This window comes from Nansenia antarctica (assembly GCF_963989245.1).
Source record: "Nansenia antarctica genome assembly, chromosome: 1".
Taxonomy (NCBI): domain Eukaryota; kingdom Metazoa; phylum Chordata; class Actinopteri; order Argentiniformes; family Microstomatidae; genus Nansenia; species Nansenia antarctica.
This window is the reverse complement of record NC_137674.1, coordinates 18,691,874-18,711,492: the sequence shown is the minus strand read 5'-3', so window position 1 is coordinate 18,711,492 and position 19,619 is coordinate 18,691,874. Positions and strand designations below refer to the sequence as shown.

Sequence of the window (19,619 nt, the reverse complement as noted above, 5' to 3'; positions counted from 1 at the left end):
ACTAAGGCATTTTGTGCACATATTGTACATTTATTATCCTACTTACCAATCTATCTTTTGCTTATACCCATGTTCTTCCTTATTTATTTTATTCCATCTTAAGAATAATAATAACCTTCCATTGCTGCAAATGCTTCACAAATCCCTATGCGTGTCTTCTTAACAGAGCCCTGCTCCACTGTTTCTGTGGGAGGAAACTCAATCACTGTTCATTTCTAATTAATGGGCCTTGGGGGAAAAACAACCGTGGTGATTCATTGCCTAGATCCCTCGCTACAAGACCCAGGCAGACCTGTGATGAATGTCAGCACCTTTTCATTCACTTCATGTTGTTATGTTGGACTAGCAATGAATTTCACCCTATTCCTTGTCTATCGAATTAAAAATGTACTGTATTATTTTATTTTTTATTTTTTTACTGAGTTAAGTGAAGGATAAGGGTGGGGTGGGGGTGGGGGGGGATTAGTGTGTGGGCTAATTAACATGAGTGACTTATCTGCTTTTAGATCTTAGGAAAACAACAATGTTGGCAAGGTCTCTTCCTGCTCTGGGGTTAACTCTGATAACATCACAGAAGGTTGAGGTCCTTCTCAGAGACCTTTTACTGTACTAAGCAACCAGAATCAATGTTCTCTTCTTTTATCAGTTCGTTTTGCTTCAGAAATGCATAGGGATGAGTTGTGCTATCATTACCCCTGCCCTTCAGATCAGATCCTGCCGGGGATCTCAAACATGGACGCCGCTGTGCATTAAACTAATTACCCCTCAGCCCCTACCCTCGGCCACTTAACCCCTTATGGGCTGCTCTCAGCACACACCTGTTTATATTAACGGAAGCTCTTGGCCTTGGTTGTCAAATAAATATATAAGAGGTTTCTGGTGACAAGCTCTCCTCTGCTCTGCTGTTGTTGCGTACTGTCAACTGTCAACTCCCAGATGAAAGAGCGCCCTCGTGATGTCAGTATTGCTGCGCCAAACGCGAAACACTATCCATTCCATTCTTTTTATTCAAGTGGATAGTGTTTCGATTTGAAATCAAATATGTTAGGATTTGAAATCAAACAACTACTATGAGGTAAAAGCAGAGATTGTTGACTTTTATTTGAGGGGTACCAAAAGTAGTGGGACAATTGGCTTAACAGGTGTGTCTGGTACTGTAGGTCAAGTGTGGTCTGTGCAGGCATAAGAGAGCTGTCAATGTCTAGTATTGATTCTAGGTTTGCCTTTGGAGTCTGCTATTGGTGTCTGTCCACATGAGGACCAAAGTGGTGTCAATGAAAGTAAAGGAATTATTATTATGAGGTCTTGAATTTTGTAGGTATTTTTCTGAATTAGACTCTGTCCAAAGAGTTTGAGTCCTAAAAACTTTTAGTAAAAGTTTGTGAATTTATTAGTTTTATTAAAAAACAAAGAAAATTCCGGAACCGGAAATTCTGTTGTATGATAGTGGTCTAGTCTATTGCAAACTAAATCTGCTAAGTTAAAGGTGTCACTGATGTAAACGGTTACAGCTCGAAGTGGCGGTGAGGTCTGGAAGATTATTGACACGGTCTTAGAAAAAGTCTTAGAAAGGTATTGAAATTAACCTCAAGATTCCTGTATATACCCTGTATAAAGAAGTATATATTATACGCATAAACAGGTATATATTATATGTATAAACAGGTATATATTATATGTATTAACAGGTATATATTATATGTATGTGTCTCTGTTGTTCTCTACTGCTTCAGATGCAGTGGTTATTATTTACTTTTTAAATATGTTTTTAGGGCATTATTTCTTTATTGGGATAGAGACAGTAGAGATTGACAGGGAGGATGGAAGAGAGAGAAGAGGGATGACATGCAGGATATGTCGAGGGTCGGAATAGAACCAGGAACCTTGCGGTTACATGGTATGTGCATTAGTGTGCTATGCCGCTAAGCGCCCCCCAGCTCCAGTGATTTACATCAGTCCCCTTGCTATGAAGCAGTATGGATTACATGCTTCAACATGCACTAACCTGGCATGTGTAGTCTGGAGTGTATCGAACCGTTTCATATACATGACATACAATCCATGCATGTCTCAGACTCTGATATGATACAACTGAGCTTACATATACACTAACTGAACTCTTTATTAGGAACACTATATTAATATTAAGTAGGGCCTCCCTTTGCTCTCAAAACGGCCTCAGTTCTTTGTGGCATTGATTCCACAAGATGTTGGAAACATTCCTTTGAGATTCTGGTCCATGATGACATCACCCGATTTTTCAGGTGCACTTTCAAGCTGTGAATCTCCCGGTCTACCACATCCCAAAGGTGTTCTCTTGGATTCAGATCCGGTGACTGGGAAGGACACTGAACGTATTGTCATTTTCATGAATCCAGTTTGAGACAACCTTTGCTTTGTGACATGGTGCATTATCATGCTGGAAGCAGCCATTAGAAGATGGGTACATTGTGGTCATGACATGAAGGGATGCACATGGTAAGCAACAATACTCAAATAGGCTGTAGCATTCAAGCGATGGTTGATAAGTATTAACAGGCCCAAAGTGTGCCAAGAACACATTCCCCACACTATTACACCACCTCCACCAGCTTGGACTGTAGAGGTGTCCCCAATAAAGTGTTCTGTGAGTGAACTTCGACATGACAACTGCAACTCCCCTGTCCCACCCCCGGCTAGCCTCGTGGAGTGCTTTGAGCTTCGTTAATCACCTCTGTCTAAACATCCGGCTGGGCTGAATGACGTTTTTATTAGAGCAACCTGGGCTGTGTTCGGAATAGCATACTAGCATACTACTTGATTGATTGATTGATTGATTGAAAACTTTATTAGAAGATTTGCAGAAGTAGGTACATGAAAGTACATATTACATACAAGGTCAACTAACAGGATAAAAACCCAAGAAAGCCACTGGCTTATTTCAATTGGGGTCCTTGATTCGCATACTCATACTAGATATGACGTAGATTTTGAGTATGTAGTGCGTTCACACTGTATAGTATGCGAGATTTGAGTATGCGAGAAATTTAGTAGGCGAGCGATACTTCCGGGAAAATGTAAGTCTGTTACGATGGACACTTTTGGCATACTAGAATCCCCAAAATGCATTTCGCGTCCAGGGTTGCAGAGTTGCGTCCAGGGTTGCCAGATGGGGTGGGTTACCGCCGAATGGGCTACTTGATTTTGAGGTTATAGAAAGTTTAGGCTGTACATTGTCAATCCCATCTGGCAACCCTGTGCGCTTTCAGCCTCGTCAAACTGCGTCATACAAACCCGTCATACAGCTGTTGTTTACATCGTCCGATAGCCTGGGGACCGAAAGCTTGCAATAAACATCGTTTTTTGCACAGATTTGAGTGTGCAGATGCTGATTTTTTGCACTCTATTTGATACTCTTCAGCTGCAGCACCCCAGCTAAGTCTGATCACGGATGAGAGGTGGTATTTTCACTATACTGGGAATTAACATGGTGAAATGCATTCTTAAGCCCAATGCACACAGCGTGCGATTTCTGTTGCACGACAACATTCCATTGTTGTCATGAATGGAATCGAATTTTCGCTGTGCGATTAAAATCGGGGCCGTGTGCATTGGGATGCGATTTTCTCATAGACTTCCATTCAAACTTCAAAATGGAATGTTGTCGTGCAACAGAAATCGCACGCTGTGTGCATTGGGCTTTAGAGCCGTCATCATGATTACAAATATGCCACTTGAAATGCATGAAATCCACTTTCCAATTTATTTGTGTCTTACACACATGTTCACCTAGTATTTGACTGCCTGTAGCTCATATATATTTTATTTTAATCATGTTATTTTACCAACTGTTAAGACAACAATATAGTAAGCTAGTTACTTGAGCTAGCTAAAGATATTGGCCCCCCAAATAATTTTACAACGTAAGTGAAGGTAAGCAACGTAGGGTGCGTTCGTAAAATCGCTCTGAGAGCGCCGGAGCGCACACTGGGTGATGATGATGATGAAAACCTTTATTGTCCCCAATGGGGAAATTTTGTTGTCAAACAGCTTAGTTAGGGCAGACAGAAAACATTCAATAAATAAATAGATAAAACAGTGCAGGCTCAATAAGTCAACGTCATAAAGGGACCAGGTAATTTGATTGGACAAGAGGCATTCCATGAGTGCTGATCAGATTTCCAGGGCGAATTTACGAACGCAGCTAGCGAACAGAAGACGCAAAAAATCGTCAGATCAGATATATAAACGGGTTATTTTGGTAAACTGGACACATTTTGGGAATATATGTAGTTACTTTCTCGCCTGAAAACATATTAAAACTTCATAAAATGACATGTTAACACTTGTAAAGCCAAAATTACATATTTTAGCTAATGGAGGTTTAAAATGGAGGTTTAAATTCGCCTCTCCCGGCGAAATGCATTCTGGGAGGCAGTATGCATACTGTGTAAATGGTCGGCTGGTTTTCGCATACTTATTATGAATTTATGAAAAGCACGGTGAGCTGCCTAAACGACTACCGCCCGGTGGCACTCACACCAATCATCATGAAGTGCTTCGAGAAACTAGTCCGGGCCCACATACCCACACGCCTCCCGCCCAACCTGGATCCATACCAGTTCGCCTACAGAGCCCACAGGTCCACAGAGGACGCCATCGCGACGACTCTCCACGCCACTCTATCCCACCTGGAGAGGGGAAACAGCTACGCGAGACTGCTCTTCGTGGACTTCAGCTCCGCCTTCAACACCATCCTTCCAGAAAGGCTAGTGACCAAACTACTAGACCTGGGTCTATCACACTCTATATGTGCGTGGATCAAGGACTTCCTGACCGACCGCCCCCAGAGGGTGCGGGTGGGCCCCAACACCTCCACAGCCCTCAGACTCAGCACTGGGTCCCCCCAGGGCTGCGTGCTAAGCCCCATCCTCTACAACCTCTACACCTACGACTTCACCCCCGTCCACCCCAGCAACTCCATCGTAAAGTTTGCAGACGACACCACCGTGGTGGGATGCATCTCGGGGGGGGACGAGGCGGCGTACAGGGATGAGGTAGAGCAACTGAGCAAGCTGTGCAAGGTTAACAACCTGCTGCTGAACAAGTCAAAGACCCAGGAAATCACCGTAGACTTCAGGAGGAAAAAGTCAGAGATCCAGCCCCTGCTCATCGACGGAGAGAGCGATTCCTGAGGATGCACATGCGGGATGACCTGACCTGGAAGGACAACACAAAAGACACCATCAAGAGGGCACAACAGCGGCTATACACCCTGAGAGTCCTCAGGAAGGAACACAGCAAGCAGGAGATACTGGTGACCTACCGCGGCGCAGCGGAGAGCATCCTCACCTACGGCATCTGCAACTGGTTCTCCAGCTGCACCACAGCGGAGAGAAATGCGCTACAGAGAGTCGTGAGAACAGCACAGAAGATCACCGGCGCCCCCCTCCCCTCTCTGGAAGAGCTGTACAACACACGCTGTCTCAGGAAGGCCTCCAAGATCTCCAGGGACCCGACCCACCCTGGGTACGTACACTTTACCAGGCTGCCCTCGAAAAGGCGGTTCAGGACCCTGGCCGCAAGGACAAACAGACTGAAGAACAGCTTCTACCAGCAAAGACCTAAGTTCTGGGCCCTGGACAGTCTGGACGGAATGATGGCAGCTGCTGGCCTGAAAAAAAATCAGGTGTAGTGCTGAGGCACAAACATGTACATTTCAAGCCTGCAAACTGTGACACTTTAAACAAATGTGAAATAATACCATTTGTGCAATATGACAACCCTAGTCGTCTATCTGTACAGTATAGTACAGTGGATAGTGTACATAGCCTTTATTTATGTAAACCAGCTCCTTCCCTTCTTGTGATTCTTTAAAATGTGTTTTTTTCCCCCTTTCCTAACACCAGGGGAGCCACCCCTCCTAAATTTCGTTGTTTGGTACCTGTACTGTAGCAATGACAATAAAGTCCATTCATTCATTCATTCATTCATTCATTCAATTTAGTAGGCAGTATGCAGTATATACTCATTGAGTATGCTAGTATGCAGTATGCTAGTATACCATTCCGAATACAGCCTCTGTTGCGATTCGTGTAGTCAGAGCTCCAAAAATGTCTTGTACACTAGATGAAACATCCCAGTGGCTGGCAAGCTAAAACTACTGACAAGCAGTGAGATGTTTCTCCTGCCATGAAATATATTATATATTATATATTATGCACAGTGTGTTTAGGTCCTTAGTCATTCTGGATGTAGCAGAGTTGGCAGTGTTCAGAGAAGGAGCGGATAGCGAGTAGGTAAGCAGAGGGAACAATGAGGAATTGTTGGGCATGGTCCATAATCTACGTCATGACATAATCATGGTCCATAATCTACGTCCTGGTCCTTTGATTCAATCAACACTCAATCCGTTTTTATATTCTTCTATTTGTGAGAGCGCACTCTCACTGTGTGGGTATAAGTTCTCAGTTCTCAGACATAACAAAAAAAAAGCCATGACCATCCGTATGCACAAACTGCAGAAGCAAAGCTTTTGTTTACATAATAAAACATGTATGACCATTATTTGCCACTGAACTAGCCCATGTCAAAAGAATCGGGTGCAGTGAAACCACAGACGTATAATAAACATAAATGTTTAAATGGAAATACGACATTTAATTGGCAAGCGCTTTATGTCAAAAAACAATGACTGAAGTATTGAAAACAGTGAGAGTGTTGACATAACAGTATACAGCAGGAAAAAATTGAATCTGTATTGCAGCAAGTCAATCAATCGATTATCACATCTATTCCAGTATGTGTGTAGAAACAACAAGCATCCAGAGAGAGGTATTTACAGCATCGTTCCCACCTGGGTCTGGGTGTCTTCCCCTTGTTGATTTGTGCATATCAACGTAGGGCATCTCTGTCTGAGCAGGCTCCATCTGACGGAACTGAATAGCATGTTGTTAAGTACACATTTCAGGTGTGAGAAATACTGTATGTGTAAGCAATATTGTGCTGTGGTGATACATCAGCCCTCTCTTGATGATTGCACTTTATATAGAGCCTTATCTTACTCTTTATATAGAGCCTTATCTTACTCTAACCCAATGTCAGTCAGCTGCAGTGTGCACACATAACATGTGACATCCACAGATCAATTAAAAGTAACGTATAATAAATGTACACCCATGTTAATCTACATAGTATGGGTGACTGACAGCATTATCAGCCCTTAAATGAACGTTACAGTCAACAGTAGCTGCCAACGTGAATGATACGGTTGTGAAGAATGCTGTCGGACGTTAAACACCCCACTTCACGACGTCCATGTCAGAGTAGAGGACAAGCCCTGTAAACGTTATGCCCTTGGTGCAGATTGTACCGTGCAAGTGTCTGATGATCCTCTCACAGGATGTATTATCATGGTCAAACTTGCACTTCAATCTTGACCGTCAGAAATAAAAAAGCACTCGTCACGTGTGACAGCTAACAATTGACCATTTTCTCATCGCCAAAATCAGATAATTGCTTGACAGTTGTGGGAATCTTCTCCATGTCTTGTCCCTCCTTTGATACATCCAATGAACTCCATCAACCCGTTCGGTCAGGCCTCTTCATTCTGACTGACTGCCCCATGCTTTGAAGTCACAAAATCCATTTGCCCCCAAGTGAATCACACTGTCAGTCCAGGGGGGTGGGGGCAAAGCAAGGCTACAAATGGTGGTTCTTGGAGAGGTATGCGATGAGCGCTACAGCCACACCCACGTAGATGCCTGTCCCGATGGTGATTGACAGCACAGCCAAGAACAGGGCACGTCTGGAGCTGGAGCTAGCCAGATGAAAGTCCCCCTTAGAGACTGCCTTGTTTGTCTGTGAGAGAGAGAGAGAGAGGAGAGAGAGAGAGAGAGATTTACTGAATTATTGGAGGAAATCATACAGCAAATTGGCCCATTTCCAGGCAGATGACTGGATGCGGATCTGGTGGAGGAGCTCATCTGTTCTCCTGGGTCAGAGGAAGGGTGAAGAGACGACAGGATCATGATGGATGACGTTGACAGCATTCAGGGGCGTAACCAGGACTGATGTTAAAGCCAACAAGGACAATTTTAAATAGATCTATGTTATGCATTACACTGGAAAAGTAAACCGTTTCATAATCATAATCACAAGCATAGTGGGGAAAAAAAAACTACTGTCTGCCTCTACTTACACTGAACAGTACCACAGTCACTGATTTGATCTCAGTCACTCTGTTCATCACCTAGTTCTTACTGGAGGAACATCCCTCCTCTGCAGTGCCTGCACGTAGGACAACGCACACAGTATAGGGAGCGAGAGTCAGAGCAAGAGAAAGGTGGGAGAGAAAGAAGGAGAGACAGGAGGGAGGAGGAGGGTGACTGGGAGGGAGTGACAGGGGAGGACCTATGGGCCATTGTGAGCTCTGCAAATTAATTTTTAGGAACGATAAGTCATATCTGTTGCCATTTTTGGCGACGTTTCAGAGATGTTTGGGAATTCAACGCGGCTCCACTTTCCACTTCCTGTAAAACGAGATTCTAACAAATGCAATTTCAGTAAATGTGATTATATATTTTTGAAATATACTTACTTACTTACTATTGTTTAGAAAGCACACAGCCATCTTAGCCGTGTGCCTCTTTAGTATACTGTAAACAAGCCTCCTCCACAGACGTTCCCTAGCGGCCCTGTGATACACATTCAAGTCAAAGAGATGTACTGGATGTAACTCTTCCTGTCAGGGCATCAGTTTCAGTCCTTGAGCCCTAGCAGCACAGCAGGAAGTTGTTATGTTCAGCCATGTGATCCATTTGTTTTCCTGGAGTGTATAGCCACCTAAACCTCAACACTATGGAGTACGTTGTTTAGCTACACTCATTGTCTTATTCAGCAGCCTTCACTTTGTTGGGGAAGATTCTACCATTTTCAAGGGTATGTTCAAAAAAAACGTTTGAAATGTCCAGTCACCACGACCAACATGCTTGAATGTCAGAAAATTGGTGAGAACATTATTGCCTTTATTATCTGAAGACTGCATCCAGAGCTTTTGTGATTCAGGGACTCGAAAATGCAAAGTAGATGAAAGCAAATGATCGGTTCCATTGAAAATGAGGAGCACTCATGTTTACATAATGTAAGACCAGACCTATCAAGAAGCCCTTGGCAATAACACAATACAATACAATACCTAAGGGATGAGTAGATATACCAAAAGAGGTAATCTTCTTTAACATGGGAGTCAAAGGCTTATTCGTTGGCTTGAAAGCAAAGGATCATAGAAATTCTAACACCTATTTGAAGAATTGTCGTTGCTGCTTTTCATAGGGAGAAGACCAAATATTTTGTCCATTACAAAAGATAAACTCTCCACCATATAACACTAGTCTGAAGATGACCCAATACTCATTACACCCCCTCATCCCCAGCCCCCTGTTGCAGACTTATTCACATACATACTTTCTCTATCCAACTCCAAGCTCCAAAGGCATCATTCCCAGCATTGGGATGAGTGATCCTGGTTAATCTGGGCTTGAAGGTATTATTTTATCTAAAGAGATCAGATTCCTGTCCACTGCCCCCATTATCCTCCCAAATAGATAGAGAGGCCCTGCACTGCTGGGACCATGTGGATCAATAGACCTGACTGCAGGCCATGCCACAGATTTACTGAAAGGCACCACTAATCATTTAGCCTGCATAGAGCTGGCAGATGTGGGCCTTGGACCCCAGCATCAGGCAGGATTCTGCCCATCTACCCCACTGACATTTTAAATGTATCTGAGGCATTTTTTGAAACATGTATATATGATATCAGTTACATAAATCTGACTATTCCTACTAATGAGAGACAGCTCAATAGGGTGTCTTTCATAGTTGTTGTAGGATAAGAGGGAGATGGAGATTTCTCAGTAACTCTCAGAAGGCTTTCAGCTACAGATGATTTGTTTCAGATGTGAGATGATCCCAATGTCTCACCTAGATGATGTCTCATTATTCTCATCTCTTTGTGTGTCGCATACAGTAATATGAGTCTTAAGGAGACACCCATTTACAATCCTGGCCTCCCTGCGGTTAGTGAGCATACGAAGTATGCAAATACGATTAATGACCATATTGTTCTGTGCAGGCAAGAAACAGTGATTTGTAATTACTGGTTCAAATCATGTCAGCCTGATTAATTACAATCAAATCGAAGTACAAACGAGTTAACCATCGAGCGACAGCACCGCAGTTCCTCAGACGCAATAAGAATAGAAAACAGGAGATCATTTTGGCCTGTGGAAGGAAAAACGTGTGTTACAGACACATTGTACAGTAAACTGTTCTTCTTTTATCCACGAGATCTGAGAGCATCGGCTAAAAACAGACAATACTCCTACGCTGTCATCCTCTGGTGCATACACGCATAGACATGAAAGTATAGAGAAGTAGGTCATTGTGTGGATGTGGGGATAGAAGAAAAAATCAGAAACATAGAAGCACACCAGTGGTAAATACAGTAAATATATATATTTTTTTGCTTTGTGGAATATGTCTGGCTATCGTCCAAGGAGGGTATTTGTTCCTAGCTTATTCCGTACAAGGCCCACTCGCACACTGTATTGAGCCAAAATATTATGTAAAGAGCTTACCCCGATTTGTGACGGAGCATGCTCTAAAAGCAGTGAATCAGATTATGCACACTGGCTTAGCAAAAACAGATTGTTGCAGTTTGATATTAGGACACAGAGGGATCCTTTCTCAGGGCTTTTTGAACTTCGCCCGTAGTATCAAACATATTTAGAGAAAATAACATATTCACCAATAATTCACTTTTTCTTTTTGTCAACCAATACTTTCCCGTTAGAATATCAATGAGGTTTTATGCACAGGATAATTGTCTAAAAGCCAGTGGTTTTGACACATTCTTTCAGCAACGTTTCAGGAAGGGAGTATCAGAGGTGTTCAAAATAGGTATCGTGTGTTTACGTCTGAAGCTATAATAATCACTATCAACACAAAGATGATGAGGTATTCCTCATGGCTGACCCAGAAACTAAATTAACAGACAGTGGCTTAAAAATCCCATTGTGCTCCTTTGTTGTTTGTCCTGGCTGGTCAGTCTCCCAACGTTACGAAGCACATCATGGGGGCAGCAGTAGCCTAGTGGTTAAAGAGCAAACGGAAGGTCGCTGGTTTGATCCCCGCCTCAGGAGGTAGCTGCATGTGCCCTTGAGCAAGGCACTTAACCCCTAATTGCTCCAGGGGATGCCGACTATGGATGACCCTATGCCTGGAGCAAAAAATAGCAAATTTAAAAAATGGATTCACAAGTTGATTGCATTGCAAATAAAACATTATTATTATTATTATTATTATTATTATTATTATTATTATTATAAATGGGCCTAGCTAAAGAGATGGAGCGTTCCACAGAGCTTGCACTGGGATATTGGACAATAGTAATGTACCTGCTGTACCTGTTTTCTCTATCTTAGTATAAATAGAGATCATCATCACACATCAGTTGGGTCTTGTTGACATACATTATTCACAGAGCAACACGCCGAGTCATTCTGTATGTGCTACAGCTATAACAGCTGTTGTTTGAGGAGCTTCAGCCATAGTATGCAAACGTACCACCTCTCAGATCACGGAAACAAAGCTTGTTACCCTCACCTGATCTAAAGAGAAATCTAAAAAACCCAACTGCTTATGTTACATGTATGTGTTACCCTGGAAACAGCATGCTGAGCGGAAAAATATTTTGATATTCAGAACAGGGTTGAGTGTGTAAAGTGCAGGTGAAGGGCGACGCACGTACGAATGTCAGTCTCTCTTTTCTTAGATCAAGGTCTTCTTATTCTTCTCATATTCTGATGATGCTAATTGGACAAGGATTCCTGGATACCGGTACCTTACCTTTCCTACTGTATCAGCTACGATTGTCTTGGAATATGCCCACCGATGCACCTACCACGTCTGTATAATGTCTATTTATGTATGATGAGGTCTACAGACTCAAAACTGTCCTCTGCTCCTTCCCCTCCCCGTCTAACACTCTGATGGGTTAGTGGATGTCTGAACTCCTGCTTGCATATGAATTTCACAACATAATCTCTCTTGGTTTCCCTTCCGCCCTAGAAGAGATAGGATGTAATGTGCCGGCGGATGCATTATGCATGAAACAATTCCACTCTGCAAGATGGTAATCAGGAACTGTTTTACTGTTGGTGCTGCTGTATTAATGAAAGCGACTCCGCCTCAGTCCTACATACTTCATCAAGGCAAATTCAGGACACCGACATGTCCGCGAATCTCCCTTGAATGTTCAGACAGTGACATATGAAGTGTGGGAGGATGGAGACTGGAACATGCATTTTTTTTTATATTTTAGGGCATTTCTGCTTTGTTGGGATGGAGACTGTAGAGATTGACAGGAAGGATGGATGAGAGAGAGGAGGGATGACATGCAAGATAATGTCGAGGGTCGGAATCGGAATAATGGATTAAACGAGGGCTGGCCCGACGCATAAGCAGTCTATGTGGTCGCTTAGGGCCACAACCACTAGAGGGGGCCACACTTAAAAAAAGAAATAAAAAAGAAAAGCACAGATTTTGAGGACTGATTTTGAGGCACATTAGAAATCTTGCTTAGTGCCACAAAAGTCCTAGGGCCGGCCCTGGATCAAATATCCAAATACCATTAATTACAATAAATAAATAAATGACGTAATTATCACCTAGAAAAAAGCATCAAAACGAATGAAGACATAACGTTAGTGGTTGTGACAATGATGCCTTCTCAGTTGGTGCAAGGAAACAAAAACCTTGAAGACCAAAGGGGTAAACAATGTTAATGTCGGCACAGAAATAAACAACCACATTTCTGGTTTGAAATTTCCAGGTTTGACAGATTCAGAAAAAAACGTTTAGCAACTGCTAATACTACAGTAGGTTGTTTATCCAATAGAAAGTGGTGGATTTCCTGCAATCTTAATCCATTGAATCTAGATTTGTTTTGCTTTAAAGCCTTTTTCCTACTCTCTGACGCCCCAATGAGCAATGTATTGATCGCTTTGTTCTCCCTCAATGGAGGAAATTAATTGGAGTCCTGAGCATACAAAAGGCAAATGGAATCAATAAAACATGTGTGTATAGTCACTCTCGATATGAAGAAACTAAGTGCAAAGCTTAGAGCCACTCTTATCAAGGTCCTACCACTATGCACAGTAGCTAGTTCCTGCTTTGCTTTGACCATGTGAAGTACATCTTCACACTCAAATCTGTGCAGAAACCGTCGTTTGTAGTCGTCACAAGCGACAATTCGACCTTGATTCAAGTGAAATACTCTGGAGGGACGTGCTGGAAGCGGAGCTGTCAAACAGTGTTGTGTGTGTGGGCAGTAGACGTGGTGTATCTTTAGCATCCACATAAATACAGATGGTTTTGTATCAGCCGTGCACTAAAATAGTGGGATGTATGATCAGCCTTGCACTAAGAAAAACATCTTTCTTTCTTTTTCTATCACGACGACTGCCAATGGCCCCTGGCCTGGGCTAGATTACTCTTCCTGCTACGACTGCTGGATTGATGATTCACTTGCTTAGTCAAATGTATCGATTGTAAGTGGCTTTGGAATAAGGCGTCTGCTAAATGGCAAAAATGTAAATGTATATGTAATAGTGGGATGTGTATCAGCCTTGCAATAAGACAGTGGGATGAGTATCAGCCTTGCAATAAGGCTTCGTTCACATGGCAGTGAAATGTGACCCAAATCAGATTTTTTTGCCGACATGCGACTCAGGTCTGATTTATGCATGACCGTGTGAACAGCGCAAGTCACATGAAATCTGACTTTCTTAAAGAGGTGGTATTATATCGGATAGATATCTGATATTTAGCAATGCGCCCGCCATCTGAACTTTCAAGTCACGTTTAATGCGACTTTTACGCATTTCACTCTAGCAGGGTTGCCAGATGGGATTGACAATTTACAGCCTAACCAGTCTATAACCGCTACATCCAGTAGCCCATTCGGCGGTAACCCGCCCCATCTGGCAACCCTGCACTTTAGCGAGTGCTCTACAAAAAGCCATAGCTAAGCATTTGGCTCTCTTTTTCCTCATCCTTCTTCTTTTGACCACTTGCTCATATCTTTGCCGGCTTCCGCTGCACAAAAACTTGAAAATGAAACCGTTTGTAACGTTATCATGTTATCCATGGTTACTTCTGTAAACAGTGCGCTGCACGTGACATCCTGACGTCATTGTTATTGTCCTTCTGCGCATGCGGGTCTGTTCAGGGCCGTGGAATGTTCACACAAGAGTCAATGTAGGTCAAATATAGGTCACATTTTAAAAGTAATGTGAACTGCCAAACAAAAAAATTGGATCTGTGTAAAAAAATCGGAATTGAGCATCAAGACCTGCCGTGTGCACGAAGCCCAAGATAGTGGGATGTAGGGGTGGGTATCGACGATCGATAATTGATCGATAAGGATCTTGGTCGATCACAAAATAAAACATTTGGTCGATCACAAAAAAAAAAAATAATAATAATATTTTTTGGGGGGTGATCGACCAAATGTTTTATTTTGTGATCGACCAAGATCCTTATCGATCAATTATCGATCGTCGATGCCCACCCCTAGTGGGATGTGTGTCAGCCTTGCAGTAATAGTTGTTAGTGGGATGTGCAGCTGAATAGAATTTGTTCTGTTTCAGTATTCTACCTCTCATTCGTTTTCTCTCATGTATCAACGCACAAAACTTCCCAAATGCATTTTGGTTTTTTCTACACAATAAAATGTGATGAGGTCAAACACTGTAATTTCTACAATTTTCCTATACTTTGCAAACTATCCCAAGAAGAAGATATGATATATATATATATCAGATGATATATTCTTAACCTGTGCTTATATGTGTTAAGCAATTTACTGAGATTCAGAATATTGAGCTGTGCGTGCGCAGTGCTGCAGGGTCTTTCAACCGCTTATCTGGGATACGCTGAAGCTCCCAGAACCCTCTCTCAATGGCAGAGTGGCGTTCTGCTGTTTTAATTCCAGCCTGCGACATTCTCTGCTACTCTGCAGCTGCATGGCTTTATAGTTGGATTTTAAGGAATTGATTTTAGTGTGGGCTGTAGTGTTGCCTATGCCAGCCAAGCCACAGTTTTAAATGGAGAATGAGAGAGATGTAGGTGTGGAGTCGTGACTTGCAGACAGACCACAGTGGTGCAGAGTGGGCAGCAGCCTGCTTTAGAACGAGCTCCCCGCAAGCTGGGGCTGTATGAGCAGCTCACACTCGGGAACATCATTATTACACTGGGCAAAAATAACCTGCTGGGGCTGACCTACCAGCTGCTAAAAGCCACAGCTAAACTCTGTTAGATTAGGCTTGTCAGTTTTCACTATGATTCGTTTCTCTTTACAGTGTTCTGCCTCCCAGGCTCCCCCCCCCCCCCCCCCCCCCCCCCCCCCGGGAACCATAGGTTGTCTTTTTATATCCCAAGTGTTAAACAGCATGCAGAAATATTGAACAATGACTTATACATTCCAACCACAGTAGAACAGGCAAGAGTCCACTGCCTGACTCTGTTACAAGAACGAGGCACAACCTAGGCTGTTTGGTTTCATTGTATGTCACAAATAATCGTCTCTAGGTCTTAGATTTAACCATACATTCTAAGCTTTGCGTCTAGTCTCTTTCCACAGCCTCTGTTAGAGTCTAGCATTCAAGAGTACTTTATTGCCAATACTATGCTGTAAATCTGTAAATGATTACAATTATTACAATCATTTATTTGTGCACATACTGGGCATAATAAAAACATTTAAACACTGCCTTTTTTTGTTTGACAGACTCAGTTATTAGTGTTTTGGAGAGATAGACGTGAGTCAGTGTAGGCCTCACCTCATGGGACAGGTAGAAGGCAGCGATCCCCAGGGGCCAGAAGCAGCACAGCATGGAGAACACACTCAGGCCCAAGTGGTCTCTAGGAGGCATCATCAGAAAGTTGTCCTCGCTCTCTGTGTCACTGGAGTACTCACTCTGCAGAAATACACAGAGTCACTACTTTGAGATGAGGGTCGAGACAGAAGGTAGATATCTAAAGGTCTAGAGAACAGGGGTGAGCTTCCCAAAAGCTTTGTAGGTAATGTAGCAACTTTTATCTCTTTTGACAATCCAGACCCACTCCTCCCCTAGACCAGCAGAGTTCATTATTTAACATATTTTGTTAGTTCACACACAGAAGATTGACCTGCAAATATTGATTTTACAACTGTTCATTTAAGCACTACACACCTTCCAGGGTGGTACTCGGAGGAGGGGCTCCAGGTTACTTTGTTACATTTCCATCATTTAGCAGACGCTTTTATCCAAAGCGACTTCCAATTAGAGATTACAGGGACAGTCTCCCTGAAGTCAATTAGGGCTAAATTAGGCTAAGTGCCTTACTCAAGGGCACACTAGTGGTGGTGTTCCCAGGTGAATTTGGTTAAGCAGACATTTTGAGGGCCCTAGTGTTACAAGAACATGCCTGGCTTGTGAGACTATCACATGGTAACCATTGCAAGAATTCATCCGTTTTGCATCAACACCTTCTTGTCATGTTGCATTTTTTGATTACTGCTTGCTAATGTTTAGCTGACATCATTTTCTGTCTACAGAATACAGCTCCTTGCTCCCCTCACCCTCGTACATGGTTTTGTGAAGGCACAAACAGCTTGCACAGCTGGGCCTCTCTAGCAGTCGATTTGCACAGAGAGGGCTCAGTACATATGTTCACCTCGACAGGGGCATGACCAGCCTTGCCAGCTGGACAATGATGGGTAATACCCCCCCAACCCCCCACCACCCTTCTCTCTCTCTCTGTTTGATTATCATTAGAACAAGAGTTTTGACAACCATCCAGTCCTAGAGGGTGGTTAGGTAGGAACTTTACAAACCATTACACCCCCTAAAACATCTCGCTAATTAACTTCAAGTGGATTCTGATCTGACTTCAAGATGACAAAATGTTTAATTCAATAATCTCATTCGTCATACTGCCCTGAATCTGAGTGTAGAGGATTCAGGATTGTGGCTGCATAATAATCGGGTGCTCAGTTTTGGATTCCAAAAAACGTCTTTGCAAGTACTTTGGGTCAGAACACTTACGGTAGTAATGACAGAACAGAAGTGACACAGATTAAACCTAGTCTTGGACTAAATAACATGTTCAACAGAAAATCTCAATTGAATACACATTTTAGTCTCGGATTAGGCCTCTCTGGGCAGCGAAGACATTGCATGACATTGCTGTGAATATCAAAGAAATCATATATAGAATCTATATCTACGTATATGAAAGTTGGGTAGGGCTTCTCATAGGGAGACAACAGAACCATTTTGGGTAGTATTTGGTCGTATAGTTCAGTACCAAAAGTAATGTCTACACTGGACTACCAGAACCACAACATTTTCAGTGTTGACACAATAATCCTTTATGTTTAACATTGAAATGAACATTTTACGCTAATTTGAATTGAATTCAGTTAATCAAGGGACAGGTTCTACACTCTCTCTCTCTCTCACTCACACACACACACACACACACACACACACACAAAAGGTAAGCCACCTTATATATATGTCACTGAATTCTCATAAGTTGGTGAATTTACTGGCTGAATCAGAACAGTTGGTGGCTCAGCAGGTAACTGACTCTCTCCTTCCCTCTTCACTCTCTACTCTCCACATCCTTCTTCCCTCTTCTCCCTTTACAACCTCTCCACTATCCCCCCCCCCCGCCCCCCTCTCCTTCTTTCCTCTCTCCCCACCTCTCCATTCTGTACAGAGCCTCCCTGGTGGAGAGATATAGCCTTTGAAATATTCCAGCTCAAGATATTCATCCGAGCTCCGAGCAGTGTGTAAACATTCAACTGTTTACTGCTCAGTGTCTAATGAGAAAATGACAAAACACAGATCCCCCCGCCCGCCGAGTCTTACTTTACCTCCAGCTCCTGGAACTCGTCCTCGTCGTCCATGTCGTAGGACAACGTCTGGATCTTGGCGTCCTCCGCAGAGAGGTCCAGGAACTTGCCGTCGGCGAACATCAGCGTGTCCCCTCCTCCGGCAGGGGGGCCGTGCGCCAGGTCCTCTATGAAGGTGGTCTCGCAGCAGTCCCCCCCGCCGCCCCCGCCCTCCCCCCAGGCCCTCAGCATGTTCTCGGAGTACAGGATGAGGTTGGGTCTGAAGCGGGGGTCCACGGCCTGGGACAGAGCGTTGGGGTTCAGCAGCTGCGGAGGTCCCTGGGAGGAGGAGGACCCCTGCTGGGGAGGCAGATTGCCCACCACATGGCCCTGGTACTGGGGGGCAGAGTACACCGACACCAGGCCTTCCTTGGTCTCCACCACGAGGCTACGGGTGTTAATCAATCCGTTGCGCCTGCAGTGGTCCAGGCCGGCGTCCCCTCCTACCCTGGCTGGAGACGTCTTACTCTGGCTGGGGGGGACAGGCTCCTCGGCCTGGTCGGAGCTGGTCGGCCCTGCTCCCTGTCCATTCTCCATCCCGGCTTTCAGAGCTGGATCGTTTGATCAAATCCCCTCCTCTTTAGAGGCCTCTCTCATAGGGGTTTTTGGGAAGGCATGAGATGGCAGGCTGCACCTCTCCTGTGGGAATCAGATGAAAGTGGCTGAGTAGATAAAAAGGTATTTTGTACCCAGCGTGTGTGTGTGTGTGTGTGTGTGTGTGTGTGTTTCCCAATCGAAAGCGTTAGACACACAAATAGACTATATTTACACCTCCCTTCGTCTCATCTGTTATGGTATTTCAGATGTGAAATAATCACAACACGGTTATTTTCTGTCAGCGTTTGGCATTCTGCCGATATTTTCGTATGCTCTTGGATTCAGTTCTCAAGTAAATGTAATTGATTATGCGAATGTATTTACTAAATCCAGCACATCCAGCAGCATGGCCAAGTAGAGGGGTTATCATAAAGTGGAGAGGAGTGTTTTGCCTAAGGCATTTCAGATTCCCAGCCAACATCACTTTGCATTTCATCTGGTGGTTTGTGTACCAACAAATGTATGTGGTGCACACACACACACACACACACACACACACACACACACACACACACTGTCTCACTTTCCCTCTCCCACACACACACACACACACACACACACACACACACATGCACGCACTGGATGGAATGCCTAATGCTTTTGTGGTTCAGGTTGTGTTCATTGCATGGGTCCTTGGTGTGTGTATGTACAGTATTATAAGTAGGCCTAATTGTCCTATTCAAACATGCACTGAGACAAACTCCTTACACCCTGATGGGTATGTAAAAAAAAGGAAGAGATTTTTTTCACTTTGAAACAGACACATACTGTACTACTTCTATCCAAGAAACATATCAGAGAAATTGATTCTACCATTGCATTATCTGAACACTCTTGCCAAGGCCCGGAATGGAAAGGATGTTTTTTAGAGTGGTAAGCAGCGTCTTATGACCAAGCAGATATCTGGATATTTTCTGGGGACAAAATTGCAATCCTTTATTTGTATGCTTTTTGTCAGTCAAATTTGACTTTCTATAACCTCAAGGGAAGTTACCCACCAATATTTAAGTTCATGCTATCATATACATGTTGCTTT

At 43.4% G+C, this 19,619-nt stretch overlaps 1 protein-coding gene across 1 annotated transcript; it reads right to left on the bottom strand.

Moving 5' to 3' along the window:
- Positions 1-7,680: 7,680 nt before the first annotated feature.
- On the bottom strand, positions 7,681-18,523 carry syndig1 (synapse differentiation inducing 1; the record flags this gene model as incomplete). Its single annotated transcript, XM_080544918.1, has 3 exons — positions 7,681-7,839; positions 15,885-16,022; positions 17,969-18,523. The coding sequence occupies 3 exons, from the start codon at positions 18,521-18,523 to the stop codon at positions 7,681-7,683; spliced, it is 852 nt and encodes a 283-aa protein (XP_080401044.1).
- Between the last annotated feature and the right edge of the window lie 1,096 nt (positions 18,524-19,619).